This window comes from Chiloscyllium plagiosum, unplaced genomic scaffold (genome assembly GCF_037043375.1).
Source record: "Chiloscyllium plagiosum isolate Xiang-an unplaced genomic scaffold, Cpla_swu_hap1 HiC_scaffold_20, whole genome shotgun sequence".
Lineage (NCBI taxonomy): Eukaryota > Metazoa > Chordata > Chondrichthyes > Orectolobiformes > Hemiscylliidae > Chiloscyllium > Chiloscyllium plagiosum.
Window position 1 is genome coordinate 55,221,845 of NW_028270158.1, and position 16,658 is coordinate 55,238,502.

At 42.9% G+C, this 16,658-nt stretch overlaps 1 protein-coding gene across 5 annotated transcripts in view; it reads right to left on the minus strand.

The window, feature by feature from the left end:
- The window catches only part of LOC122560524 (sodium/mannose cotransporter SLC5A10), a 147,028-nt gene that overhangs the window by 3,560 nt on the left and 126,810 nt on the right, over positions 1 to 16,658 (minus strand). For all 5 annotated transcript variants that reach the window (XM_087997961.1, XM_087997963.1, XM_043711228.2 and 2 more), the window contains 4 exons: positions 14,869 to 15,019; positions 12,993 to 13,161; positions 10,441 to 10,656; positions 6,870 to 6,975 (listed from right to left, as the gene is read on the minus strand). In XM_087997961.1, coding sequence (XP_087854087.1) covers positions 6,870 to 6,975; positions 10,441 to 10,656; positions 12,993 to 13,161; positions 14,869 to 15,019 — 642 coding nt within the window. The remainder of the gene's footprint in view (positions 1 to 6,869; positions 6,976 to 10,440; positions 10,657 to 12,992; positions 13,162 to 14,868; positions 15,020 to 16,658) is intronic.

Here is a 16,658-nt window from a genome sequence, read left to right on the forward strand (position 1 = left end):
AACCCATGGCATCAATGTGGATTTCACCAGTTTACTAATTTCGCCTCCCCCCAACCTTATCCCAATTCCAACCTTTCAACTCAGCACCACCCTCATGACCTGTCCTACCTGTCCATCTTCCTTCCCACCTATCCGTTCCACCTTCCCCTCTAGCCTATCACCATAACCCCCACCTCCATCCACCTATTGCACTCTCAGCTACCTTTCCCCCAGCCCACCTTCCTCCCATTTATCTCTCCACCCTTGAGGTTCCCAGCCTCATTCCTGATGAAGGGCTTTTGCCCAAAACATCGATTTTCCTGCTCCTCGGAAGTTGCTTGACCTGCTGTGCTTTTACCACACGCTCCAATCATGATTCCATCTACTTGCCTTTCTTCCACACCATTGGTATCATTACCTTGCCAGGTTTGTCACTTTTCCCAGAGCACTGAGTCACAAATAGAGATATTGGGATAGATGAGAAACAACTTACTGAAAATAACCAGCTTTTAAGAAGTGTCTGGAAGGAAGATTGAAGGATAGAGAGATGAACTAAGGTGCCATGTTAATGATGGTGGTCTCATAATCAAGTGTGCTACTTGCACACTCCTTCCGCAAAGACCATTCCCCTTGACAGTCCTTGGTTTGCACCACTCTCCCCATCAACCCACCCTGGGTACCTTCCCCTGCAACTGGTAAAGATGCAAAATCTGTCAGTACACCAGCCCCCTCACCTCCATCCAGGGCCCCAAACAATCCTCCCAGGTGAGAAAGAGGTTCACCTGCCTCTCTTCCAACTAGTTTACTGCATCAGGTGCTCCCAATGTGGTCTTCTCTGCATCGGGGAGACCAAACGAGCATCACAGCCGGGCCCACATGGCCAACTGGACCTCCCGGTCACCATCCCTTTCAAATCCCCTTCCCATCCCTTTCTGACATGACCATCTTTGACCTCCTCCATTGCCACAACAAACCACACCGCAACTGCAGGAACAGCACCTCATCTTCTGCCTGGGCAGACTGCAGCCTGGAGGACTCAACACTGAGTTCTCCAATTACAACTAAACTCATTTCCAATCTCCCAACCCCCCTCCATCCCTTCCACCCCTCCCAGCCACCTACTGGATTCATTCCTCCCATTGACCAACCAGGTCATACCCTCTACCTGTCTTCACCTATCCCTACTTCCCCACCCTGCCTCCACCACCCCGTTTATCTGCAATTTCCCCAACACCCATCCCAGTCCTGAAGAAAGGTTACACCGAAAATGTCGACTTCTTCACCTCCTGATGCTGCCTGACTTGCTGTGTTTTTCCAGCCTCTTGCCCGTCTATTTTGGATTCCAGCATCGCGGGTTTTTTGACTCTAACCAAACTTGCACACTCCAGCCAGCCTAACTTGAGTATATAGACTCACAGTTTTAGATATACACAGCACCTAGAATCCTTAGAACTGAGTTGTCTTAAATATTACAGCAGAATAGAAGTCTGAAATAAACCTAACACTGATGCAAAGAACCTTGCATCCATCCACATACAATTCTCTTTAATTTTCCCTCTCAGCTATCACTCTGCTGAAGGTGGCAATGGCCAGCTTTTATTGCCCATTCTTAAATGCCATTGAGAAGGTGTAGTGAGCCGCCTCCTTGAACTGCTGAAGTCCATATGGTGTATGTACATGTCCAGTGCTGTTAGGGAGGAGGTTCCAGGATTCTGACCCAGTGAGAATAAAGGAACAATGATTGCCACTGACACCTCACCTTGTATTTTCAATAAAAATCATTAAGCAGTAATCTGGAGTGAGAATCTTGATCAGTTTACCTGACCTCTCTGCTCCCAGACACTGAAACAACACTGACAAACAATCAAACACGGGAGTTTCCTGGCCTTGCCATAGATTCATTGAGTATGATATGTGGGTAGATGGTGGAGAGGAGGGTCATCCTTTCTCTTATAGACCAACAAAAGATTCATTTCACCAGAGACAGTCAGATCCAGATAGGAGCATGGGGCAATGCTGTTTTATGGATTGTGAAGAATGCCCAGCAGTGTGGGAATAAGCTTTATGAGCATGTGCTCTGCACTTTGCAAATGTAAGTGCCACCATCTTCTCTGTTCCCTCACACTCACTAATTCTGGTACTACACAGTAACATCTACACGTCTAAGGGTCTTCAACCCTCACCATAGTAAGCAGCATCAACACTCAATGATGCAGACCCACCTCATGCTTCTAAACTGTTAACCATTCCTGTCATCTGCTTTTCTTACTCACTCGTGTGTAACTTCTGCCCATCACTAACTGTTCTTCCATCCAATTACATCCCACAAAATGTCTTAGAACTGGGCAGACAGGACCACAACAGGCAGGAAGTGGCCACCATCCTCTTTAAGAGCAACATCATTTTAAATGGCCAGTGAGGACAGAGACCACTCAGAGGAGATGGTGAGATCTCCATGTTGAGTCAATCCAGGAAACTTCATTGTGTTGTGCTTTGGTGCTCTCCCATTATCATTTCTTTAAAATGCTCAGAGTTCTACACCTACTGCACAACTAATGGCCTCTCTTAGATTAAATTAGATTAGATTCCCTCCAGTGCGGAAACAGGCCCTTCAGCCCAACAAGTCCACACCGACCCTCTGAAGAGTAACCCACCCAGACCCATTTCCCTCTGACTCATGCACACAGCACTATGGGCAACTTAGCATGGCCAATTCACCTGACCTGCACATCTTTGGACTGTGGGAGGAAACCAGAGAACCCGGAGGAAACCCACGCAGACACGGGGAGAATGCACAAACTCCACACAGACAGTCACCCAAGGCTGAGAATCGAACCCGGGACCCTGGTGCTGTGAGGCAGCAGTGCTATCCACTGAGCCACCGGCAGGCATTAGTGGCACCCACAGAACATTTGCACTGAAGAGGTAGGTCCCTCAGCCCATCATTTCCTCCTCCAAGGAGTCACAGATCCCTCTGAGAATGCACTGGTCAGGCTTTCTCCTGCACCCTCTGCCCAGTCCAGACACTTTCATCTCAGTGGTGGTCTCCATCCAGATTAGGCTGAGGAGATGGCATTTCTCCACGGCTGGTTAAGGAAGAAACACACAGGTCCTTATCAGCTGGTGAGCAACCACCTGCTCAGCCCCAGGAAGAAGATAACCCCGGTCGTGTCAGCCGTGAATGAATTTGAATGAACGCACAACCAAACACAGGAACAGCAGGTAGGTTTGTCACAGGCAGTTCTTAAACCAATCAAAGTTTCGCTGGGGCTGCACCAATGTTAATCATATCATGCTGGTTGTAGCGGGCATGCATCCTGATGACAAGGACAAACTGAGGACTGCAGATGCTGGAGAGCCAGCATTGAAAGTGTCGTGCTGGAAAAGCACAGCAGGTCAGGCAGCATCCGAGGAGCAGCAGAGTCAACACTGACTTCTCAGATGTTGCCTGACCTGCTGTGCTTTTCCAGCACCACACTTTTCAACTCTGATACAAGTGACAGATTGTAATCAATTCACTTTCACATCTGCATATATATGTGCACTTGCACTCATCACATGTCATGTCAACTATCATTTACAAGGTCTGTCTACGTTGTTACTATATCAGAATGACAGCGCCAAGGAGTACAGAAGTTATATCTGAGAAATATCCTGGAAAGCAACATATTTTAACCATTCTTCAACATCTAAATATATGGGTGCAAAAAAGTTTGCACTCTGAGATCATTGAGGTCAAAGGTCATGTGAGAGTCTTGTAACAGGGTCTTGCTCCACACTTCACTTGCGTATGACTGTAAAACCATTCCTGAGTCCATACGCCTCTGCTGGTAAGGACTGATTGTGTTTGTGTAATTAATAAGGGAACATACATTCATTCGAGTATGGGTGACAACCAATGCACAACAACAATCCAAACTCAACCCCATTGTGCAAATATGTATTACCCCTGCCCCTATGCACCAAAAAAAACTGTATTCTGCCCACTGTGAGTGAGTTGGCAGCCATTTTCCTTCCTTATTGTCTAGTGGGTCAAAGATGGCACTTACCTAGCTCACTCTCCTGTGAGTGGATTCCAGGCTCTGTCAGATAGTCAAGATTACCCGCAGCCTCCTCCTTCATGTACCTTTTTGTTTTGCTGTTCCTGTCAAAACCATCTCCATTCACACTCCCATTCACATCTAAGCCTTTTCCTTAATTGTTAATATCTGCAATTTCCCTCTCAGCTCTTGACTTATTGCTATCTACTGTCTGCCCACTGAAACAAGAGTGAGGGGCAATTTGCAAAATCTCTCCCTCCTGCAATATCCTGTGCACTCCTGCAATATCCTGTGCTATGTCAGATCCCACCCTTATATTTTAAGTTGCCCCTCTTGTGTGTTGTTACTGCCTCAGCATTACATCATAACAATCCAGGCCGACAGTTGAGTTTCCTACTTTCCTCCACACTGCATGGACTGCCCCTTGACAACACTCCCCGACATTTCCTCATACATATGCTGACAATCAGCCACCACCCCTTGAGACTGATTTGTGAGGAAAGCCCTGATTGATGATGGTTCATCAGAATGTTGTTTCCTACAGACTTACCGGTGATCCTCAGGCTGGTTGAACTTGACCTCCAGGACTGAATGTGGCCCAATCCCTAGATTGCAAAGTAAAGGATCCCTGGCACCTAATCTCACCAAGAACCAAACCGATCATTGTCAATCGCTTGGACTGAGATTACAATGTGCCGATGGCCAGGTGTTGTGTCTTGCTCTGACTGACTATAGGCCCTTTCCACTCCAGTAAGGACAGGTCTTTCAAACCTGGCTATTTGGTTAAAGCACATGCAATGTGTTTGCTACACAAGCTGCTGGTAGGTTCTGTAAGTCTGGCTTTGATGTAGCACAGTGCCACACAGCAATACATCCACCTCCTTGACTGTTCATGGCTGGCAACTATGACAAGCTGCTTATCTTTCTGTCTGTGTTAAAATCAGGGCAAGACAGAGATGCTGTGCTTGCCCAAGTAGGTGCAAAGTGAGTTAGTGCTAAGAACACAAGCTAACAGGCATAAAACGCACCCTGTGCAGATGCATGAGATAGAGTTTCATCCCTGTGCGCAGAGTGACCTGGTAGGACCATTGCAATACACAGTGTTCGTGAGCTGCAAAGTGCAGTTAGTGATGACCTGAATTGTAATACATAGAACATAGAACAGTACAGTCCTTTTGGCCCATGATGTTGTGCCGAGCATTTATCTTTATCTCAGATCAACCTAACCTACACACCCCTCAATTTACTGCCGTCCATGTGCTTGTCCAGCAGTTGCTTAAATGTCCCTAATGTCTCTGACTCTACTATCACTGCTGGCAGTGCATTCCACGCACTCACCATTTTCTGTGGAAAGAACCTAACTCTGACATCTCCCCTATACCTTCCTCCAATTACCTTAAAATTATGACCCCTCGTGACAGCCATTTCTGTCCTGGGAAAAAGTCTCTGGCTAGCAACTCTATCTATGCCTCTCATTACCTTATACACCTCTATCAAGTCACCTTTCTTCCTTCTTCTCTCCAGTATGAAAAGCCTGGGCTCACTCAACTTCCCCTCATAAGACAAGCCCTCCAATTCAGGCAGCACCTTGGTAAATCTTGTTCGCGCACTCTCTAAAGCATCTACATCCTTCCTAAAATGAGCCAGCCAGAACTGGACATAATGTTCCAAGTGTGCTCTAACCAGGGTTTTACATAGCTAGTACAAGTTCGTCACAATTGGCCATGATGATGTAGTGAGGCTGGAGTTTTGATGGTGCTGATTTCTGTGGACGATGCATGCAGGCGGGAACTGCTCGTGGAACACGCATTGAGATTTTGATGAATAGACGTTAAGATGAAGTCTCAATTTCTTCAATCTTTCCATTTAACTCCTCTCTAATGCCCTGACCTCTTTCTGAAAATGTGGTGCCCAAAATTGGATAAAATATTCCAGCTGGGTTGTTATGCGTTATTTATCGTCACATTTGTCTAGAAAGATAAAGTGAAAATTGTTTTCTCGTCACAATCTGGCACCATTTTGAGTTATAAAAAGAGTGAAAAGAAATTGCATAAATAGAGTTCAAGGGTTAAGTATAAAGCATCTTCAAACACAGCTCAGGGCTTCCCCGTGGTCTCTGTAAGGTGTTCCAGGACTCAGGGAGTCCTGGTGCACGTACAGGGCCAATTGCTGTCAGGAGTCCCTGCTCCAGGCACTGCCTCTTCGGCAACCAAAGATCTACTGCCCCTACCAAGGGTCTCCACTACAGGCACCACCATCACTGCAGCTGAAGACCCACTGGGGTCAAACCAACATTGTACACATGTTTAATACAACATCCTTGTTTTTATACTTTCTGCTCCTATGGATAAAGCCTAGGATCCCATTTTTTTTAACTTCCAAATTTCCTGCCACTTTCAATGTATTCTCCTGCACCCTTTTAGAATAGTACTTTTTATTTTATATTGTCTCTGCATTCTTCCTGCCAAAATGAGTTCTTTGGATTAAATTTCATTTGCCACTTCTTGGCCCCTCCCCCCCAACCTGTCTATGTGGTTTTAAAGTTCTACACTATCCTTCTCACAATTCACATTACTTCCAATTTTCACATCATCCACAAAAAATGAAATGGTGCCTTAGGACACGAAGGTCCAGGTCATTAACATATATCAGGACAGACATGGTTCTGAGCACTGATCATGGGGAGCCCAATTACCAACCTTCCTCCAGTCCTATGACTCAGCTGTGACTACTCATCACCCAACCGAGTGGGCAGGGTGAGGAGAAGGGGCTAGTTATCATTCCATACTTAAAGACCAAATGGTGTCCCCATAGACCTGCACAATCGAAAAAAGACTGAAATGATCCTACCTTCAGTTCTATTGTCCCAGGTGTGCCGTTCTGGAGATATCTTTTGAAGGATGATGTCAGGCTGCCTTCTGTCTTGTGAAATTGTCCACCACGTAACATTTTTCAACTGAGAAGTAAGTGGGAGTATTTAATAATGGCGGCTTTTAATTTTAATTTTAATTTAATTAATGGTTATCTTCAAACCTGACTGTGTTATTAACACAAATTAAAGATTTCATATCCAAGTAGAAGTGTGGTAAGGACAAGCCAGGGAACTATAGACCAGTGAGCCTGATGTCGGTAGTGGGCAAGTTGTTGGAGGGAATCCTGAGGGACAGGATGTACATGTACTTGGAAAGGCAAGGACTGATTAGGGATAGTCAACATGCGTGGGAAATCATGTCTCACAAACTTGATTGAGTTTTTTGAAGAAGTAGCAAAGAGGATTGATGAGGGCAGAGTGGTAGATGTGATCTATGTGGACTTCTGTAAGGCATTCGACAAGGTTCCCCATGGGAGACTGGTGAGAAAGGTTAGACCTCATGGAATACAAGGAGAACTCGCCATTTGGATACAGAACTGGCTCAAAGGCAGAAGACAGAGGGTGGTGGTGGAAGGTTGCTTTTTAGACTGGAGGTCTGTGACCAGTGGAGTGCCACAAGGATCGGTGCTGGGTCCACTACTTTTCATCATTTATATAAATGATTTGGATGTGAGCATAAGAGGTATAGTTAGTAAATTTGCCAATGACACCAAAATTGGAGGTGTAGTGGACAGCAAAGAAGGTTACCTCAGATTACAACAGGATCTTGATCAGATGGGCTAATGGGCTGAGGAATGGCAGATGGAGTTTAATTTAGATAAATGTGAGGTGCTGCATTTTGAGAAAGCAAATCTTAGCAAGACTTATACACTTAATGGTAAGGTCCTAGGGAGTGTTGCTGAACAAAGAGACCTTGGAGGGCAGGTTCATAGCTCCTTGAAAGTAGAGTTGCAGGTAGATAGAAAAGTGAAGGAGGCATTTGGTATGATCAGAGCATTGAGTACAGGAGTTGGGAGGTCATTCTGCGGCTATACAGGACATTGGTTAGGCCACTGTTGGAATATTGAGTGCAATTCTGGTGTCCTTCCTATCGGAAAGATGTTGTGAAATTTGAAAGGGTTCAGAAAAGATTTAAAAGGATGTTGCCAGGGTTGGAGGCTTTGAGCTATAGGGAGAAGTTGAATAGACTGGGGCTGTCTTTATTGGATTGTCGGAGGCTGAGGGGTGACCTTATAGAGGTTTACAAAATTATGAGGGGCGTGGATAGGGTAAATAGACTAAGTCTTTTCCCTGGGGTGGGGGGAGTCCAGAACTAGAGGGCATAGGTTTATGGTGAGAGGGGAAAGATATAAAAGAGACCTAAGGGGCAACTTTTCCACGCAGAGAGTGGTACGTGTATGGAATGAGCTGCCAGAGGAAGTGGTGGAGGCTGGTATAATTGCAACATTTAAAAGGCATCGGGATGGGTATATGAATAGGAAGGGTTATGGGCTAGGTGCTGGCAGGTGGGACTAGACTGGGTTGGGATATCTGGTCAGTATGGACGAGTTGAACCGAAGGGTCTGTTTCCGTGCTGTAGATCTCTGTGACTCTATGACTCTAAAACAATTAAATATTATTGGAGCATTTTTGTCCAAACAATACTAGTCTCTAGTCGGTAACAAATTAAAGCAATTACTTTAATTGGCAAAGTATATGAAGTATATGAAGTATGCTATTATGTTTCTTATTTTAAAACATACCCAGTGAACAAAAGACTATCATCTGTAATTTTTATTTTCTTGCTACTTTATATGTTTTATGTGCATGACATGCTTTCATGTGTTAGTTTGGGTGGATCACAATCTTACTTTGGAGAGGTGTGCACATTTTAAGGATTGGTTCTGGTTAAAAACAAATTCAAATATTACAACATCTATCAATACCACATCAGCGTTTTGATCCCTCAGTACACATTCTTAAAAGGCAATATAATTTGTTGCTGTGAATAATTCAGAATATTACAAAGCAGGCTTGGTTTTTTATTTGTCCAAATCAAACAGTGGGCCTGATGAATCTCACAGTTCCTTTGCCTAATATAAATACTTCAAGTTCTGTTCCCCAAGGAACCAATGCAATCTCTCCTTCTTGTCTCACAGGCCTGAATCCTCCCCATCATTTTAACTCCATAGCCATTGTCAGTCATGCTGGATGATGGAGTGCCATCTGATTGGTTGCATTCCTGGAGTTAATCACATGATCTCCCACTTCCTCCCACTCTCTGTTCAATCAATCAACCTTTCTTCCTCCTTGCCAATATTTTTTATAACATATGAACAGAAAAGTTGCATGAAAAGATCAATTTTTAAAAGTTATTTCCTAATATCTTCATTATTCATGAGATTAAATTATTCCCTGTGGGCTTTTGCTTGATGGCTGATAGATCTCTTTTCTTACGGGCATTAAATGCAAAGGGCTCCTGTATTCTCGGCTTGATCCTGAATAGCCATTGGAACCACTGCAAAATCAGACTTTAATATGCTGGCAGACACAGAATAACCAGACACAGAATATGATGCAACAGACATAATGAAAGTTTCAACAACGTTCTACAGTGCTTTGCTGCTGTGATTAAAATGAAAGAATGTTGAATATGTGAAAAGTGGTATGAATGAGTATAAATATGTTGTCAATCCTCCAGGATTAGCCTGGAGTCCATAAGAATTCATTCACTGCTGTGATAAAACCCCAGTGCTACAAAGAATGAATGAGCATTCACATGCAAAATGTCCAGTGTGTATTTAGCAATCAAGTAAATGGCAGCAGCTCACTGTAACATGAAAACATCATACATGGCAACAGCATATACACAGGACACACTGATCATAGCGTCCATGTATTTCTGACATAACTAAAATTATAGCAGACACAATACACCTGAGTTCCTAGGAATTTCTAACTAAGATTTGCTGGGATCATTGGTGAGTGGTCAAAATGATACATTTGTTACTTCCTAAAGGAGATGGTAGGTTGTGAGCATTGGTATCTATATCTCATTTATATCACATGTAATGGGTTTTGTGGTATGGTGTTGATTAAAGATGGGGAGGGGCAAGGCCATGGAGGGATTTGTAATTAAGAATTTGAATTTTAAAATCAAGACATTGTTTGACCAGGAGTCAAATGTAGACCAGGAAGCCAATTAGAACGGGATTTGGCTTGAGTTAAGAGATCACCAACAGAATGTTTGACAATATCCTAAATAAACCAATATCATGCCTTAGTTCAACATGTTGATACCCTAAAAGGTAGATGATGAAGGCAGTGGATATCAAAATTGGTGTCATAGATCAACTATAGACAGCATTCCATTCTCATTTTCCTAAAAGTATTACTGGAATTTCTTTAACTGCAGTCCTATAATCTTTATTCAGCCGAATTAGGTGGGGGAAATCCCAGAAAGTAACCATTCCTTCTGAGTTGATCACATGGGAATCAAATCCTCAGTACGCCCCAAGGGGGAGAGTTGCGATGGTGTTAACCGTGCCAAAAATAGAAGTTGTGCTATACCTGACTTTCATGCAGAGGCTTTGTCAGCAGGCTGATTACCACAACGATTAGAGCCGTGAGGGTGCACAGAATTACTGCAAAGTGGAGATAGTGAACCTTCTTCAACAGAAGCGGCCTTAGGTCATACACCCCACAGCGTGGCGAGGGATACACAAACTCCATGGCCATTCGCACCAGGCCAACCACTAGTCCAACCATCAGTCCCCAGAACGCACCCTGGAAACAAGCAGCAAATACTTACTGGGTCTCATTGCCACTTAAATCAAAAACAAATCAGACATAGTTTGGGTTGAAAACTGGAAGAACTACAAATGCTGTAAATCAAACCAAAACAGAAATTGCTGGAAACGTTCAGAAGTTCTGAGGAAGGGTCACTCCATCTGAAATGTTAAAACTGATTTCTCACCACAGATACTGCCAGACCTGCTGAACGTTTTCAGCAATTTCTGTTTTTGTTTATGATTTAGGCTAATGCTGGTCATTACACTGGTTTCCACTTTTGTAACAAAAGAAGCTGTGCCTAGGTACTTTTGTATCTAAGTCGGTGCTGCAATTGGTGATATATAAACTTTTCACTGCGCTCATTGAGTATATGTTACAATAAAGGTTATTCCATTCTATTCTATCCTGATACCACATCAGAACAATGGTCAGATCCACCAGCTATAAAGTTAGCTGTCTGAGGGCTAAGTTACTGAGGGAGAGAAAAGATAAAGACCAGATCATCATTTTTTCAAAGTAATGTTGTTTCAGGGATAAATACTGTTTGCAACGTCAGGAAAAATGCCCCAATTTCTTCAAATATAAAGTTGTGGAATCTATTACATCTACCTGAGAGGAGAGACAAAGCCTTTATACAATATCTCATTGTAAAACAGCAACACCAATGAATTGTGCTGGTATGTTAATCTGGGTACTTTGTTCAAGTGTCTGGAATGGAATGTGAACAACCATCTGGTTCAGAGCTAATCCAGGCCTGATGATTCATGATGTTGACTAGCCTCTTTCTGCACTATACAATTCTATGAATTTGGTAATGATGAACAATAATGACAAAGAAGCTTAAGATTTTCTGTGAAATATTCTCACTTGCAGAATGAGATCATGAAGAGATATAGGCTACATCTGAACACTTTGATATGGGAATTTGATTCAAAAAGTTATATTTGTATAACACCTTGAATAAAATAAATTGCCACAAGCTATTTCCCAAGAGCAAAGTTTGACAAGAAGCCACATAAGGAGATAAAAAGCCAAAATATTAGGAAATTCCAAAAAAACCCTGAGGAAAAAGCTCCTTGTTCTGAAACGTTAACCGAGTTTCTCGCTCCACAAATATTGTGAGACCTAACAATTAATTCTATTTTTTTCCAGTTTTTGTGTAAGGCAACATTAGACCAGGTGGCCTATGGTTGAAGAGGTATTTTTAAAGTCTTAGAATGGCAGGCAGTGACTAGGAGAGCAGAGATCGGTACTAGGTCCCCAGCTATTCACAATGTATGTAAATTATTTACATGAGGGAACTAAATGTCATAGCTCAAAATTTGCAAATGACATAAAGCTGGGTGGAAGGATAAGTGTGAGGGGGATGCAAGGGTTTTGGACAGGCTGAGTAAGTGGGCAAATGCTTGGCAGAGAAATGGAAGGTAGCCAAAATAGGAAGGCAGATTTCAACGGCTGGAAATTGTGAGAGGGGAACGTTAAGCAAGCCCTGGGTGTCATCATACACCTGTTGCTGAAAGTAAGTGCACAGGTGCAGCAAGCAGGAAAGAAAGCAAACTATGTGTTGGCCTTCACAGTGAAAGGATTCAAGTACAGGAACAAGGATGTCTTGCTTGAATTATACCGAGCATTAGTGAAGTCACACCTGGTATATTATGTGCAGTTTTGATCCCTGTATCTGAGGAAGGAATGGTCTTACTATAGAGGGAGTGCAGCAAAGGTTTCCCAACTTGATTCCTGGGATGGCAGGACTGATGTATAATGATAGATCGAATCAGTTAGGATCGTATTCACTGGAGTTTAGAAGATCGCGGGGGGAATCTCATCGAAACCTATAAAATTCTAACAGGAGGAGACAGGTTAGATGCAGGAAGGATGTTTCTGATGGTGGGAGAGTCCAGAACCAGAAGCCATAGTTTATGTATAAGAGGTAGATATTGTAGGAAGGCAGATTTGTAGGACTGAGATAAGGAGAAATTTCTACCCGCAAAGAATTGTGAGTTGGTGGAATTCACTACCACAGAAAGTGATTGAGGTCTAAAGATTGTGTTTTCAAAAAGGAGGTGGATATAGTTCTTATAATTAAAGAGGTCAAGGATATGGAGGGAGGGCGGGATTAGGGCATTGAGCTCATTGATCAGCCATTTATATATTGAATGGTAAAGCAGGCTTCTCAGATCGAATGGCCTACTCCTGCATCCATCTTCTATGTCTCTTTGTTAAGTAGCATCTTAAAGGTGAAGAGACACATAGAGTGGCTCAGTGACATAGGAAAGTAAATATGGAATTTAGGATCGAGACAGCTGGAAGCACCGACTCAAATTACTCACAGGTTCATTAGTTCTTTTCCAAAACACAGCAAGAACAAACACTGCAGTTACGGGAGGAGCTAAATAGCTGGTCACCGACTGAATATAGTTAAAGAGTTGTCCGCTGTTAGCACTTTGCAATATTGGGATCCATACCAAGCTCACTGCAACTAGTATCACTGTCACAATCCTAAACAAAAAGAACAGGAAATGTGTGAGGTATCCAAATAGATCAGGGTCAACCTTCCATTGCCATTAGATTTTAAGGTGGAGTGGAGTTTCAGTGCAATTTGTGTCCAATTTGTTACACTGATCACAGAGTGCATACTGACTGACAAGTCCAGTTCTTGGTTTCTCCTGCCATGGCCAATCTCAAAGGCCAGGAACAAGCACCAAGAGCAACTGAGATTTTGTGGAGCACAGCATAGTCTGATTGCCAGAAAACATCATGGTCATCATTACGGCTGGTGCTCAAAGATGATTAGGCTTAGATTGTAAATATTAATTAGATTGCTTTGTAGTTTACATGTGTACTGCTGAAAGTACATTATTAATAATAAATTGTTAATTTTTGTTTGAAGATATAAATTTGGGGTCCAACAATATTTGTTTCTAAAGTCTGGTTAGGAATAACCGAGCAATTTTGATGGCCATTGAATGTTTTAATTTCACCTGTTGCAAACCTAGTAATAGAGAGGCTGATTTGGTTTGGCTTGCAAATCCGTGTGTAATAACAGAATAGCATGCATTTCTCATCCATCTGTTCTCATAGGTGCGTGTTGATTTTTTTGACTCAATCCAAATCCCTCTTACTAGGTCAGCACAATGGTATTATATCAGAATCTTACTCAGTCAGTCTCTCATTCATCCTTTGATAAGATAAAGATGTTCCCTTGCAGTCAGATTATGCTGTGCTCCACAATTTCTCTATTGGCGCTTGATTACATGAAAAATCCATCTGGTTCACTAACATCCTTTAAGGAATGACATCTGTCATACTTAACCAGTCGGTCTTTGTGTGACTCCAGACTTAGAGTAATGATGATACCCTTGGGCTGACCCTGGAAGGCCACCACCATTCACCTGGGTCAGGTGGAGTTCTGATTCAATCCAGGACCCAATAGCCAGGACTGAGGCTCTAGGAGGCCCATTGTGATCATCTTGGGAGCCAAAGGTCAAGCTGAGAACCCAAGCCAGGAGCGACACTGGGGTACATGGTGTTTATTCTTGCCTTTGGATCAATACACCACCTGCAAAGTGCTCATGGCTCTTTAGGGACGTTTTGAAATTTAATTGCTTCCCTCCTTGTCCCAGGAAACCTGTCCTACCTCATTCCTGGTACTGGAGAAATTGTCCAAGTGGAACATGGTCAAGGAACTACACCACTATGCAACTCACCGCTGCTTTTACTGGCATCACCTCATAACATGCTCCTCGATAGAACTGCATTATGTTCTTAGCGAGTTTTGAGAAGATTTGTAGCTTAGGTTGAGGTTTTGGATGTACATTTGCTCGCTGAACTGGAAGGTTCATTTCTAGACATTTCACACATCTTCAATATTCACATCAGCACAGTTTGTATTTAGTTTGCACTGTTGAGAAGGGTTGCTTAGCTCAGACGGCTGGTTTGCAATGTAGAGTGACACCAATTGTGAATGTTCAATTCCTGCACTGGCTGAGGTTACCATGAAGGTCCTACTTTTTCAACCTTGCCTCCCCCCACCCTCCACCGCCTCAACATGAGTCCCAGTGACCCTCAGTTTAAATTCATCACTAGTTGTGTCTCTCTAATGAAAGGTTGGTCCCTAGGACTATAGTTACTTTACAACTGAGAGAAAAGCTATCTCTGGATTTATTTTGTGCAAATACCACCTGAGGCTAACACAATGAATCCTACCTTCCAACCAGCAGTAATTCCCGTTCACTGGCATCCTTCCGAATCTTTCTCCAGATGTCCATGGTAAACAATGTACTGCTGCTGTTAAATATTGACGTCAGAGATGACATGAGAGCAGCCATGATCACTGCAATCATAAGTCCACGTAGGCCTGCAATTAGTTTGAAGAGCACCAATAGTTAAGTTCCTGATAGTGTGAGTTTGTTAATGCAAAATGCTAGGCTCGCATTTGACAACTGGATCAACAACACAGATTGCTTTTATGTACCAATTTAATATAGTCAAATTTCCCAGGGTGCTTCATAGGAATATTTATCATGTGAAATTTGATATCAAGTCACATGAGGAGTTACGAAGTCAGGTTAGCAAACGTTTGGTCAAAGAGGAAGATTTTAAAATCATCTTAAAGCAGGGGAGAGGGGGAGATGGAGAAATTTCAGGAGGGAATCCCAATGCTTAAAGCCCAGGCAACACAAGGCATGGCTGCAATGGGGGAAGTATGGAAATTGGGAATATTTAAAAGGCCACAAGCAAAGGAGTGCAATAACCTCAGGAGGTCTCAGAGATTGGGAGGGGATAATACCATGGAGAGATTTGTAACCAAACGCAATAATGAAATAAAATCACACCAGGAGTCAAAATAGGTTAGTGACGACGGGGGGAGAGCTGAACTTTGGAGCTTGGATACCAGCTTTGAGTGAGTGTTGTTTGTGGGAGGATGCAGGATAACATTAAACTGACCTAAGGGATGCATACACGAGTGAAGGGGTAACAAAGGCATGATTGATAAGACACGGGAAAAAGGAGAACAGATGAATAAACACATCATTTTGCGTAATTTTGTTTTTAATTCACTCATGGGAAGTGGGCGTCACTGGCTGCCCTTGAATTGAGTGGCTTACTCAGTCAATCAGACAGCAGTTAAGAGTCAGCCACATTGCTGTGGGTTTGGAACCACAAAGAGGCCAGACCAGATGAGGACTGCAGATTTCCTTCCCTAAAGGACATTAGTGGATTTTTTCCCCAAGAATCAGCAATGGTTTCGTTGTCATCAGTGGATTCTTAATGCCAGATTTTACTCTTTAAATTAAATTCAAATTCCACCATCTGTTGTGGCAGGATTTTAACCTAGGTCCCCAGAACATTAGCTGAGTTTTTGGATTAATCATACGACGAGGCCATTGCTGGCCCATGTAATTGGTTAAATTGTACTTAAAAGAAATGTTTGTTGTTTGAATGGAGCAGGGAGCGATTTCACATAGAAATTACAAGAACTGTCCCATACAATGGAACCCATTCTAGAACTAAGCAGGAAACAAGTGAATTGCATAACTAGCTTTACCTTTATAGAAATACTTGGGACTGTCATGGCACAGGGGCTAGTGTCATATCCCTACCTTTGAAGCATGAAGCTAGGGTTCAAGACCCACCTGCTACAGAGATATAAATAACAGATCTGAACAGGTTAACTAGAAAATATCTATTACCACTGCCGATTGTCTTAAAAACTCAGCTGATTCGCTCATGTGAAAACTGCTATCCTTATCCAGCCTGGCCTACATGTGACTCCAGATCCACAGTAATATTGTTGATTCTTAACAGATAATAAACACCCATATCTCATGAACGAATCAAAGCAAATAGCTTTCATTCTTCCGTGAGAAGGGAATTTCAACAATGCCAGTATCCAATTGTTTGAATTATTTAAATAGTTGTACCTGTCTGCAGGTCATTATTGCTTTCCGAAAATATCAAACTGGGCATTGCTATAAGTATGTACCTAATGCTGA